At 48.3% G+C, this 14,358-nt stretch overlaps 1 protein-coding gene across 1 annotated transcript in view; it reads right to left on the bottom strand.

Annotated features, from left to right (window-relative positions):
- The window catches only part of FSTL1 (follistatin like 1), a 66,229-nt gene extending 52,438 nt beyond the window's left edge, over positions 1 to 13,791 (bottom strand). Inside the window, exons 1-2 of the mRNA XM_029579273.1 lie at positions 13,517 to 13,791; positions 13,342 to 13,404 (exon numbers count right to left, since the gene is read on the bottom strand). Of these exons, the coding sequence (XP_029435133.1) occupies positions 13,342 to 13,401 (60 nt within the window). The 5' untranslated portion in view covers positions 13,402 to 13,404; positions 13,517 to 13,791. The remainder of the gene's footprint in view (positions 1 to 13,341; positions 13,405 to 13,516) is intronic.
- Positions 13,792 to 14,358: the final 567 nt, after the last annotated feature.

Genomic DNA, 14,358 nt, shown 5'->3' with positions numbered 1-14,358 from the left:
GGCCATATTTCTCACGAGGCTTGCACTCTATTGAAATTATAGTACAATAAATTGGTCAGTTCTCATCTGAAGATGCCTATGAAAATCGGATGGAAGAGTGTGAGGTCTCGTCACCATGTGCTTTGAACTAGGAATGGCTCAGGTCAGAGGTAAGACATCCTGACTGGTGGACGAACCCAAAGCCCAAGGACAGCCCCTGAAACCGTGCACTAAAGGAACACCTGAAAAAAAAAAGGGCTTATTGGGAACAAATAAGTAATTATCTAAGGTCATCGCTATGAGTGGACAAGATGAGGGCCTGTATAGGGTGGCAAGCTGCATGGGGGGGGGGGGGGGGTAGTTGGGAAGATGGATGCAAATGGGGCAAGTTGCATACTACAATGCTCTTGTTCCCAGATGTGTGGCTAGCCTGACCCAACATGGGTGCAGTCACAGGAGCCGTACAGCAAGCTGCGGAGCACAATCTGAAGGAGCAGGCAACATGGGCTCCTGCCGAGGGGAGGAGGGGGGGGGGGGGCGCCATCACCATCACTCCAGCTTCAGAGGCAAGCTCCCTTACAGCCGCTGTCGTTGCTATATCAGAAGGAACCACCCTTCCCAGCCGGCTCCGTCATCACTGGGGAACCGAGCCTTGGCCGATCATGTCATTGAAAAGAGGCCATTTTGGCTATGAACGTTCCTGCTGGGGATGGAGGAGGGGGAGCTCAGTGCAAATCTTGTCTGAGGTGCCTCATTCCCAGCAATGGCCCTGGAAATATCCATTTCGCTACATAAGAACATGCCATACTGGGTCAGACCAAGGGTCCATCAAGCCCAGCATCCTGTTTCCAATCCAGGTCACAAGTACCTGGCAGGATCCCAAGGGGTAGAGAGATTCCAAGCTGCTTATCCCAAAAAATAAGCAGTTGATTTCTGCAGCTCCAACTTAATAATGATTTATTGACTTTTCCTCCAGGAACTTGTCCAAAACATTTTTAAAGACAGCTACACTAATAACTTTCACCACATCCTCTGGCAACAAATTTCAGAGCTTAATTATGCATTGAATACAAAAAATACTTGCTTTTATTAATTTTAAATGTATTACCTAGTAACTTAACATAGAAACATAGAAACGACGGCAGAAGAAGACCAAACTGCCCATCCAGTCTGCCCAGCAAGTTTTGCACTTTTTTTTTTCTCATACTTATCTGTTACTCTTGGCTCTTAGTAACCTTTTGGTTCTATTTCCCTTCCACCTCCACCATTAATGTAGAGAGCAGTGTTGGAGCTGCATCTGAGTGAAATATCTAGCTTAATTAGTTAGGGGTAGTAACCGCCGCAATGAGCAAGCTACACCCATGCTTATTTGTTTACCCAGACTATGTAATTCAGTCCTTGTTGGTTGTTGTCTGTATACAGATCCACTTTTCTTCATTCCCCCTGCCGTTGAAGCAGAGAGCTATGCTGAATATGCATTGAAAGTGAAGTATCAGACTTTCTCCCTTGCTGTTGAAGCAGAGAGCTATGCTGAATATGCATTGAAAGTGAAGTATCAGACTTTCTCCCCTGCTGTTGAAGCAGAGAGCTATGCTGGATATGCATTGAAAGTGAAGTATCAGGCTTATTTGGTTTGGGGTAGTAACCGCTGTAACAAGCAAGGTACTCCCCGCTTTTTTGTGAATGCAAATCCTTTTTTCCACATTCATTCACGTTCTCTAAACTTTATGGATCCACAGTGTTTATCCCACGCCCCTTTGAAGTCCTTCACATTTCTGGTCTTCACCAATTCCTCTGGAAGGGCATTCCAGGTATCCACCACCCTCTCCGTGAAGAAATACTTCCTGACATTGGTTCTGAGTCTTCCTCCCTGGAGCTTCAAATCGTGACCCCTGGTTCTGCTGATTTTTTTCCGACGGAAAAGGTTTGTTGTTGTCTTTGGATCATTAAAACCTTTCAAGTATCTGAAAGTCTGTATCATATCACTTCTGCTCCTCCTTTCCTCCAGGGTGTACATATTTAGATTCTTCAATCTCTCCTCATAAGTCATTTGATGAAGACCCTCCAACTTTTTGGTCACCCTTCTCTAGACCGCTTCCATCCTGTCTGTCTCTTCGGAGATACGGTCTCCAGAACTGAGCGCAATACTCCAGGTGAGGCCTCACCAAGGACCTGTACAAGGGGATAATCACTTCCCTTTTCTTATTCGATATTCCTCTCTCTATGCAGCCCAGCATTCTTCTGGCTTTAGCTATCGCCTTGTCACATTGTTTCACCGACTTCAGATCATTAGACACTATCACCCCAAGGTCTCTCTCCTGCTCCGTGCACATCAGCCTTTCTCCCCCCATCGAATACAGTTCATTTGGATTTCTACTCCCCATATGCATGACTTTGCACTTCTTGGCATTGAATCTCAGCTGCTATATCTTCGACCACTCTTCCAGCTTCCTTAAATCCAGTCTCATTCTCTCCACTCCTTCCGGCGTGTCCACTCTGTTGCAGATCTTAGTGTCGTCCGCAAAAAGACAAACCTTACCTTCTATCCCGTCCGCAATGTCACTCATGAAGATATTGAACAGGACCGGTCCCAACACCGATCCTTGCAGTACACTGCTTAAAACTGCTCTCTCTTCAGAGAGTGTTCCATTTACCATCACACAATGTCTTCTGTCCGTCAACCAGTTTGCAATCCAGGCCACCACCTCGGCACTCACTCCTAAGCTTCTCATTTTATTCACCAGTCGCCTGTGCGGAACCGTATCAAAAGCTTTGCTGAAATCCAAGTAGATGACGTCAAGTGCTCTTCCTTGATCCAATTCCTTGGTTACCCAGTCAAAAAAGTCAATCAGATTTGTCTGATCACTGGGTATCTCCTGATCTTTGTACTTTTTGAAAGAGTAAACTGATTCATATTTACTTGTTCCATTCCATTCATTACTTTAAACACCTCTATCATTTCCCCCCCTCAGCCATCTCTCCAATCTGAGGAGTCCTAACCTCTTTAGTCTTTCCTCCTAGGGGAATTGTTCCATTCCCCTTATCATTTTGGTCACCCTTCTCTGTACCTCTTCTAATTCTGCTGTATTGTTTTTGTTAGTGAAACTAGGCAGCTAGGCTTAGCCACTCAAAAAGCAGGTAGCCCAGAAAAACATCCCCAGGGTTGGGAAAGGACGTGGCTGGCTAGCACACATAATACAAGCCTAATTCTAGCCAGCTAATTTTAGGCTCATTTTCAGGCACAACGTAGCTCAAGGGTGATAAAACGGGCCCCCACTCCAGCCAGTTGGATTCTCAGGATAACCCTAATGAATATGCCATGAGAAATATTTGCATATATATGCGGTAGTGCATGCAAATAAATCTCATGCATATTCATTAGAGATATCCTGAAAACCTGATTGGCCTGGGGGTGTCCTCCAAGGATTCAGCACCCCTAACTTAGCTGGCCAGGCTGTAGTTTAAAATGATCTTAACTTAACAGCTAGCTAAACTGGGTGCTTGGTATCTTTTTGAAAATTTGCTCCATGCGATGTTTTATTGCCTCTCTCTAAACATTTTACCCCTCTCTCTCCCATTCTCAGGCTGCCTGATACACTTTAGCTACATGACAACGAAATGCAATTGATACAGACAGCGCTAGGGAAAAGTTGCACAGAATATAAAAGATGTGACATGTTTGCCTGAGCAATTTCTCACTTTTTTTTTTTTTTTTAAAGATGCATCATTTAAGAGACAGCAGACAGCAAAAGCCTTATGCTGTGTGCAATTATAAGCCAGATGCTACAAATGTTAGCAAAGCCGGGGGAACGGACACATCATGACCATGGATCCAAAGGAAGCGGATACCGCTGAAGGACTGGGAGAAGAAAGAGTTAACACGCCTACCTGTCAGAATCCATAGGGGCGGATTTTAAAAGCCCTGCGCGCCGGCGCGTGCAAAGCCCCAGGACGCGCGTAAGTCCCGGGGCTTTGCTTGGGGGGCTTGTCGGGGGTGGTGCGGCATTCAGGGGCGTTCCGGGGGCATGGCTAAGACCTCCAAACCAGCCCTTGGGCCAGGGAATTGTGCGCCAGCAGCTGGCCGGTGCGTGCAAGTTACGCCTGCCTCAGGCAGGCGTAACTTTCTGAACAAAGGTGGGGGGATTTAGTTAGGGCTAGGGGGTGGGTTAGGTAGGGGAAGGGAGGGGAAGCTGGAAAAAAAGTTCCCTCCGAGGCAGGCTGCTCGGCTAGGCACGCACAGGTTGCACAATTGTGCAGCCCCCTGTGTGCACCGACCCTGCAGGAGCGCGCACGTTATAAAATCGGGTATAGATTTGTTCACGCCGGGTTGCGCAAACAAATCTACACCTGCGCATAACTTTAAAAATCTACCCCATTATCTCCTTCACCAAGACCAATGTGAACCAGTGACACCTTGACAGATTCTCATTCCCTTCACTTACCCAAGGATCCTCTTGTTTGGTTTTGCACTCTACCTTTGGATTGGAGGTGCAGATATTGGAGACCGCTGAAAGTTCTGCATTATTAGACAACTCCACCCTTTTCTACAGCCAGGTGTAATAAGGACTGCACCTCTCTCCCTACTGGTATCTGACTTGGACCACTGCAAGCCCCTTTATGTGGGATCACCAGCTAGACTAATGAAGAAATTACAATTTGTTCAAACTATGACCGTCGGATATTCCTGGGCTGATCGCACAGGGAGAAGGCTGTGCCTAGGTTGCGCAAGCTCCACTGATTGCTAATAACTGCCAGGATAAAACCTAAGGCGTTGAGGATGCTCTTTAGGTAAAGGTCCCCTTTATGTATCCAGTATTGTCCCACCCATGGGTTTCATTCTAGATCGGATACTCCCTCACTTTGAGCACTAAAGCACACAAAACCTAGGGAAAGAGCCTTTTCCTTGTCAGCACCTGCACCCTGAAAAGCTTCCCCCACCCCCAAGAACTCGGGTTGGAATCCGTTTATTCCACATTTAGAAAACAATCTGGAAACATGGGGTTTCAATTTTTAACTCTCTTGGGCTGAGAAAATAAATTAGTCCCTGCGGTACTGCTGTTTGCATGGAGTCAGAGTGATCATATCAGTGTACACCACTAGAGTGATTCATCCTTAGCTTGTTTACACTGGTATTTTTATTTTCCTCTCCCTAGTTTGTGGGTTGATGGAAAAAAATGTGCTCTGGGCTGTGATTTGGTTGGGTTCTATGAATAATGTCCTGGTTAATGTTTGAGATATGTTTTTGTTATGTTAAACACTGCCCTGGTTTGGTTCATAACCAGGGTTTATATGGGGTAGATATTCAGCTGAGCAAGTTATCTGGCTTAACTTTTCTGGGACATTCCACATTATGGCCGTAGAGCTGAACTTACCGGGCTATCTAAGAGTGAACCAGATAAACGTCTCCGGCTAACTTGCGGTCCTGCTCAATGGCAGGTCTAACTTATCAGGATAAGGCTGAACACCAGCACTTACCCAGGTTTGTGAGCTGGAGAAGTAGCCCTGCCCTCGTCCGGCCCATTATTTAGCTGGATAAATAGTTACCCAGCTAAGTGGCAGCTGCTGAACACAGCCAAATACTCAAACAGGGCCACTAAGTTGGAAAATTCTGGCTCAGGGGCGCCGAGTAGCAGCCTCTTTATTTTTAAATGAAATGAAATTACATTTTTAAGAGCAGTATTCTAAGACATTTGCTACCTTGACAAATCCAGGAGGTTGAAATATCCCGCTCCTTTAACCAGCTAAATTTTACCTGGGTGAGTCATCACCCCGATAGAGCTAGCTGGATAATTCAGGGGTGTTCCGGGGCACATAATACGGACATTCCGATGAGACTCGGACAATGTTAGGAGCGTGCGGCACCAGCAGCGGTGTCGGAGCAGTGCTGGACACCGCCAGATGAGGTAAGAATCTGCCGCGCTCCCGGCAGCCTTGGCGGTTTCGAGAGGGGTTCCAGCTGGGGCAGGGGGCCCGGAGCCAGGTCATATCGATAGGGTGTGGCTAGGGATGCTCCTTCGGCTGTTATGACCTGCAATTTTTTAAATTTTATTCTGAGGGTGGAGGGGTTTTTTTTACATTTAACTGGCTAAATATTGAATACAGCTGGTTAAGTTTAACATTATCTGGGTAAGTTTATCCACATAACTTTAAACTGGGGCATATTAAGAGGCACGGATAACTTTAGCTGAGCACATAGAGTGGAAGAGTTGTCTCACTGAATATTCACCTACAGAGAGCCAGGGAACTTTACTGGATAACTTTAGTGCTTTCCAGCTTATTGAATATGGGCCTCGAAATTTCTGCGAGTAATTCAGAAATGTTATTCTGTTTGAAAGAGTCCATTCCCCTGTCAGCTGGCTTCCAGCGAAATGCCTTTCTGTTTTATTGTACTCGACCATGGTGCGAGGAGCAATCTGTGTGCGTGCCTGTATTCTGCTCCATGCGCTTTGGGACATGCGCATGAGCCATGGAGAATCAAGGCGATGCACAGCCCTTCTGCCCATCCTGAAGAGAAGTTATTTATTTATTTTAAAAGCTTTTATTCCGCAACCTCCATAAAACGTTCGGCATGGATTACAATGTAACAATCATAAAACCACATAAGACAAACATATACAAACAAATGAAAACATTATTTACATACTTCCTCATTCAAACAATATTTTAAAAGTAGTTATCCCACTTCACTCAAAAGCTGCCTCAAAATACTGCCTTCAGAGTCCTTCTAAAAACTTTGAAATCTTGTACTTGTCTCACTTGCACTGGAAGGCTATTCCACTCTTTAGGTGCAATAGTAGAAAAAGAAAAAAACCATGCCATGAGACGAAAGCACGCAGTTAAAGATAAATATGGTACTGGGATAGAGGGGAAATCTGTTCACAATCCAGCCCTACAATATCTAAAAACTGTCAGTCACAGGCCAGGAACAGTAGTCCCAATCATTAGCGTTACTGCTCACAAATCTCAAGCTCGTGCTAATTCAGTCTCCTGTTTTGTGGCAGTTGCCCCACACCCAGTGTATGTGCATGCACTGTTCACTAACTTTAACAAACAGGAGGTCACCCTTTCTCTGCCATCTCTGATGCTATTTCAGTTAACAACCCATGCCCGACTGATTATGCATTCTCTTAGCCTCAGTGCTACTCACTAATTCACCGCAGCAGCGATAATCTCTCTTATCTCCCACCAGCCCCCATTAACGCAAGCAAACGCCCTCTCCTTCCCCTCTCCCCAGCACAAAGACAGCGCCAGAACCTTGACCTGCAAAATAACATTCCTGTCTGGAAAATGAACACACAGTAGATCTCTCATCGGCAGGTAGCTCCAAGGCAGGACATTCAGCTTTTGCTGTGGAGCAGTCTACAATTACCTGCCCAAAACACTTCCACTTCACTCCACTGGATAGGAAGTATGCCAGCCCTGGACCATGCCAAATATTCCTTTGTCAAGCACCGTCCTGAGATCTGGGGGGGGGGGGGGTTTCTCTTCTGATTTAATTCAAAGCTAAAAAGATATCATACACTGTCGGACTTTTAAAATAAAAGCATTCCTTCAGATCAAAGGTTTCCCCAGCCCTCGGAAACGCAGCAGCTGTGCCCACACTGAAAACCAGCTGGAGGCTTGGCCGGTGGGGGAGCCCAGAAGAGAGAGCCCTTTGCCATGGTGGTCCACCAGGTGACCATCTTCTAGCTCGGAGTGGCCAGACCCAGTTAGCACTCTGGCAAATGAGGGCCCGCAGGGGAGAAGCTTTGGCCTCCAGTAAACAGCAGCTGTGCCTGCCATTCGGGATCAGAACAGCCTTCCTTGCTTACTCAATGCACCAGGGCCAGAACGGCCCGGTATTATTTCATTTACACTTCTCATACGGGCCAGATGTGGGGGCATTAAACCGGCTGAAAACATCCATTTTCACTGTTCACAACTCAGGCTCTCTACTTGCAATTTCCACTCAAAGTTAACCTCACTTCGGTCCAAGGTGTTTCATTTCAAATCTGGAAGTGGCAGGCTTACAGCACAAAACAGAATGAGATATCTTTGTCTTCCAGCCTCATAGCATGGAGAGAAAGTTGCGTTTAAATGTTATTTGGTGCCTATTTATGTGATTCCACAACACAGGATTCGGAATATTTTGCCATTTTTTAGGACTGGCCTGGGGGGTCAGTGGCAGGGCCGCACACTGCCATGCGGAGGATCCAGGTTCCTCTCACAGCTTGGGTTTTCCAACCCTTGGGTTGGCCAAGGGGATGCTGAGGAGCAAAGTTTGCAGGCCCAGGGTGAAGGGAACCACAGCGGACCCCCTGCTGGCCAGAGATAGGGCCAATGATTGTAGGAGTCCAGAAGGAGCTCTGGATGGCCCCCAGGCCAAACTGTTGCTGCAGTGACGGCTGAAGTAAGTTGGGAGGAAAATCACCAGGCAATTGAGAATGAAGGATCATGGAACCTGATGCTGGTCCTGGTTCTGACCCAGAGAGCAAGGAGGGAACTACAGAATTCCTCTTCCCTCCATATGTCCTTCTCCTACCCCCCCAACCCCACCCCCCAAAAAAAACCAAACAAAACATTTTTGTCCACCTTGTGGATTCTGTGACTTAATTTTCTCAACTATGAGTAGAAGCAGACCAGCTGGGTCCACAAACCCAGCCCACTGAAACTGTCCAGCAGAAGGGAAGGTAAAGAGGACACAGCATTTGCAATGATTCATTCATTTGGGAAATATTGACCATAGCAGAGTCGTCGTCCCCCCGTCCCCCCCCCCGTCCCTCATCCTCCACCCCCAGACCAGGAAAGGAGCGAGAAGTTACACAAGGGGCTTTTTTCCCCCAAGACCCACCAGACAGCCTGCAACCCAGCACCACGGGTGTCTTTTATTCTTATGAGCACAGCCAGAAGAGGAAGGGTGAGTTAACTGATTCCTGACAACGCTCGTCTTCTGCCCCAACCACCACGCCGGACCCGCAGATTACTGTCATGTTTCAGGTAATTTTCCAATCAACACTTGGGAGAACCTTAATCTCCCAATTCACAGGTCTCTCTGTGTATCCACCCAGAAATCTTGCTCAGCGATATCTGAGCCTTGCTCAGCCTCAGAATAAGCCTTGCTCAGCCTCAGAATAAGGCTCATACTGCCTTATTCTGCCTAACCCCCAGGTACAGCTAACAATATGCTATAATGCATGGCAGAGGGCGGCCTGAGCAGGAGGGGGACTGCTCTGTTGTAAGCCTGATAGAAACTAGATATGGTCTCATCAGATGGAACAGCATTTTACTTTTTTGTCTTGGGGGAGCAGGGAGAGACAGCATGCTCTCTCAGCCGCAGAGGACTGTAGGGTCTGTAGAGAGCAGGTGATGCTATAAAGAGCTCGGGGGCATGGAAAGGTAGCAATGGGGAAGGTGGTCAGCACGAAGGATGGATCTAAACCTCCAAAATCCTCAGTGACTTCCCCAGATGAGAGCTCAGGCTGATTTTTGTATACAATCGGAGTCCATCACCTGAAGTTTTTAGCTCCTTCAGTGTAAAAAGGTGTTTTAAAGTTGACGAGAGGGTGTGAAAAGGATAGCGGAGATCCGCTGATGTGCTTATGTTTCTGGAGAATTTAATGTGTGCTGGAAAGTAGAGAGGATTTCTATACAGAACATGATCAGTAGGGATAGCAGCTCTACAAGCTTCCCCGTGCTTCAAATGTCCAGGCTGCTTGTTCCAACTCTGCTCTGGAGAAGACAACGTCTAATCACGCCTGGCCCTCAGCTCCCAGGTTGGGGGGATGAATCCAGGCTATGCTGGTGAGCTTTGGCACTGGGACATGAGATGGACCAGAGACCTGTGATTTGCCCTAAATCCTAACCTTTGTATCTCTGAAGCTAAGTGCTTAATTATGGTTACATTTATGGCCTCTGTTTTTCCTGTCAAAATAGCTTTTACCTGTGAGTTTTTAACCATTACTGCAGTGTGTTGGGCTGTAATTTTGTTTAAATTGTCTGAATGTAATGATGTGATGAAAAGCAGTAATCGATGGATCTCCATCCCGTTACATGTCTGACCTTTCCCTAAAACAGAATCAGAGATGAGCCCTTCCCCCATTCCCTTCCAGACCATACTAATGTGTTCTTTGTGCCAATGGCTTTTAAGGCTTGGTTGGATAGAAGAAGAGGTTTAGTGGATCGTACCGAGGTCTATGAGCAATGTGGTTTGGGTGTGAGGTCCCCCCCCCCCCCTTACCACTTTTAAACAGCTGGACCTAGCTCAACCAGATTTGGTGTGGAGCCAGGCTGCTGGGCATTCGTTTTCAAACTTGGGGAGGGCTTTTGGGAGGCATGGGAAGGGGGGCAGCCAAAGTTGCAACGTTTGCCATAGGGAATTCACTGGGACAAGAAGCCAGGCTGGGTACCATAGAACATTGCTCTTTCTTAAATCCGGTCCTTTCCAGGGCCGGATTTAAGATAAGAGCGTACATAGGCAGAGGACTTATAAAGGATTCCCTCTTTCCCCTTCCCCTGGAATGCAGGGAAAGTCCCAGTATTTGGCTACCTTCAGAACGTGATGCCAAGGCAGTTGCCTATGTTGCCTCTGCCTAAATCCAGCCCTGGTCCTTTCAAATGGTGAAATTTGATAATAGCCCATGTCGGGCATATTGTCCCAATGCAGGTGTACACACCTCCACTGAAAGCTGCACCCTCTTTCCCTCCCCTGACTCCACCCCCTGTTTCAGTACAGGCATACACCTGCAGTGAAAGCTGCCCCTTTCCCTCCCCTGACTCCGCCCCCTGCCCCAGTGCAGATGTACATATCTGCAGTGAAAGTTGCCCCTTTCCCTCCCCTGACTCCGCCTCCTGTCCCAGTGCAGATGTACATACCTGCAGTGAAAGCTGCCCCTTTCCCTCCCCTGACTCCGCCCCCTGTCCCAGTGCAGATGTACATACCTGCAGTGAAAGCTGCCCCTTTCCCTCCCCTGACTCCGCCCCCTGCCCCAGTGCAGATATACATACCTGCAGTGAAAGCTGCCCCTTTCCCTCCCCTGACTCCGCCTCCTGTCCCAGTGCAGATGTACATACCTGCAGTGAAAGCTGCCCCTTTCCCTCCCCTGACTCTGCCCCCTGTCCCAGTGCAGATATACATACCTGCAGTGAAGGCTGCCCCTTTCCCTCCCCTGACTCCGCCCTCTGTCCCAGTGCAGATATACATACCTGCACTGAAAGCTGCACCCTCTTTCCCCCTGACTCTGCCCCCTGTCCCAATACAGGTGTACACACCTGCAGCGAAAGCTGCTCCTTTTGCTCCCCTGACTCCGCCTCCTGTCCCAGTGCAGATGTACATACCTGCAGTGAAAGCTGCCCCTTTCCCTCCCCTGACTCCGCCCCCTGTCCCAGTGCAGATATACATACCTGCACTGAAAGCTGCACTCTCTTTCCCCCTGACTCTGCCCCCTGTCCCAATACAGGTGTACACACCTGCAGCGAAAGCTGCTCCTTTTGCTCCCCTGACTCCGCCTCCTGTCCCAGTACAGGTGTACACACCTGCCCTGAAAGCTGAACCTGCTTTCCCTCCCCTGACTCCGGCGCACCTCTTCCTAGAGCAGATGCAAGCACATGCGAAATGAGGTTCTGCCCACACGTTTACAGGCACAACCCCTCCAAATGACTTTCAAAGCACTGCTTTTGCATATAAAATGGGGTTTTATATGCATTAAGTAGCCTCAAAGAGCTGGATTTTCAAAGCAAATCTCTGTTTAATCCTTAAACCAGCTGATGCATGAATTACTGGGGCCAGTTCTGTCAGGGGCTGTCTCCTATGTTTTGCTCAGACCCTATGGTAACCAGACTGTACCCCTATCATAAGGAATGAGCTGAACCAGTCCTGGTTTTATATCATCTCTCGTCTTGTAATTTCAATTACCACAAGTTCAGAGATGCCTTTAGGGGGTGGGGAAACAGAATTGGCCAAGTTCTTCCCTTATGAGGTGGAGCTGTCTGGTCACCTTACTGAAGAAAATCCAAACAAAAAAAAAGGTAATTTATGGGGGTTTTTTTTTTTTTTTCATTTTTAGACCTCTTATTTCAAACAAAAACTCGTACAGAGCAGTGTACAATCAGCTTACAGGAAATGCCCTAGCAGAAAGAACTGTCTAACTCTGCCATTAGGGCTGGTGCTTCCACTAAGCACCCTGGGAGGTTATAATCAGGCCCAGAGGAGAAGAGCCAATACCTGCCATAGAAGAGAGCGCTGTCATCAGGCGGTAACTCGGGGATGGGGAGTAAACCCCAGACTCTTAAGGCCCTGCCTTTTTCATTGGACTTGGCCGTCAGGAGTGGCCCCTCCCCTGCTGGGTCCCAATGAGAGGCCCGCAGCTGCTGCAGAGGAATGTGGCCTACAGGGGAGCCCCCAAAGGGTGGGGCACCCCTCTTACAGAGGTCTGCCAGTGGAAAAGAAATAACCAGGAGGGGCTCCTTCTTCTCTTCCACAACCTACATTTTCTCTGTCTCTCCCCTGTGACCCTCTCAATGTTGCTTTGCTAATCACTTCCAGATTTTCATGCTGTAATTACAAAATACGTTGGGCCTGATGTACTAAGCTCGCCCCCCCCCCCCCCGCCACAGAACAGCAAAAAGCCAGCCTCAGTACATCAGGCTCTTTGTTCCCTGACCTCAGCCCTGCAGCTCAGGCTGGAGGCAGCAGCCAAAAGGTGAAATAAAAAAAAAAGGTTTCCTTTTCTGGCTGCGCGGTTCCGTGTCTTGATTGCTTTTAAATGTTGCTTCTCGGAAGTTCGTGTCGGAGAATGCACACAAAGCCACTTAAAGTCGGGCTGGGATCAAGGCAAGCAGGAGAAGGTAAATGACTTAAAAATAAATGATACAGACTGGGGGGCTTTTTAAGAAGTTACAATACAAAAAAATAAGCTGCGCAGGGCCAGCAAAATAGAGAGCGAAGTCAGAACTTCAGCGCGCAAGGAGGCGTCGAACCCCGTCAGAGCCCGCAAAGTCGCCTTCCAATTCGGAATAAGAATTCGGATTGCCCCGGGGCCAGAGCATTTTGAACTCATTTTGCCAATGTGGCAGCCGCCGGCCATAAAATCCTCTCTCTCTCTCTCTCCCGTTTTTTGCTCCCCCATCTCGCCTGTTTGTGGTGCTCCTCCTATCGCCCCCCCCCCCCCCCCAGCTCAATCTATTTCTTCTCGTGTAAACGGAGCCCAATCGGGGGCTTCTTTTCGCTCGGCTCACTTCGCATAGTTTCTCCCCCGGTCTGCACAAAGTCAGGAAGGAGGGGCCGCCCCCGATCCATTCAAACCAGGTCCCCTCTCCCCTCGGGACGAGCACTAAACTCTTGGCCAACAAGTGGGGCAGGACCCTGGGGGCGGCCCCTTTACCTACCAGCGCATGGACCCAGGAGATGACCAAGAGAAGCAGAACTGCCGGGGTCTTCGGGCTCATGATCTGCAAAAAACAAAACGGAAAAGAGAGGAGGGGGTGAGCCGGGGGAGAAAGGGAGGCCCGGGATCTCTTCCCCCCCCCCACCCCGAAAAACTTGTCCCGGGCGGCTCCTCACCGTGGCCGGGGGTGGCGATCGCCGAGGGTCGGGGGCTGACTCCGGAGCGCTGGAATGCAGAGGAGGGTGGGGGGCGCTGCTCCTGCTTCGGAAATGTGCTCCAGGCTGAGCCGCGGAAACTGTTTGCCAGCCCCGGGTCCTCCCCGCCGTGACGTGCCCGAGAAGGAGGAGAGGAGGTGGGGCCGCGGGAACCCGTACTCCTGGGGGGGGCAGGCTGCCCACCCTCTTTCTCCGTCCTCCACTGGAATCGAAGAACGACCAAAAAAAAAACCCAAAACAAACAAACAAACAACTCTGCAGTATGTGCCAGACTCAGTGCTTGACCATCCCTTGAAAGAATCTGCCAGCTTTACCTCCCCTTCTTCGTCCTCATAGAGTGGCTGCAACGTGGGAGAAACTTCCTGGGACCTCCTTAATCTATGGGACCTTGTGATTTTTCATGTTTCATAGGTACAAGCAAATTATAAACCCTCTGGGGCAGTGCAATACCTCCTGGACTGAACTGTAAGTCCATTTGAGTTTTGATTTGAAAAGGACAGTAATTAAATAAAAATATACATAAGAACATGCAATATACATAGATATATATACGATGCACGCAAGCACATAGGCACAGGGTGACTGGATTTCACAACTAACCCCATACTAGATGGATTACTAGATTGTGAAACTCCAGTGAGGAGAATGGAGACAAATCAAAGTCATCTGAGAAAAGATCATTCATTTTTTCTTCCAGGATACATAGTGCTGCATAATAGTGCTTCAGCATGATTTATCAGTGCTTTTTTTTTTCTTTAGATAAAGGCATTATCTAAAGAGTGGGTTATAAACAGTCACAGAGG

The sequence above is a fragment of the Rhinatrema bivittatum genome, chromosome 15 (assembly GCF_901001135.1).
Source record: "Rhinatrema bivittatum chromosome 15, aRhiBiv1.1, whole genome shotgun sequence".
Lineage (NCBI taxonomy): Eukaryota > Metazoa > Chordata > Amphibia > Gymnophiona > Rhinatrematidae > Rhinatrema > Rhinatrema bivittatum.
This window is presented reverse-complemented; position numbering and strand designations above follow the sequence as displayed.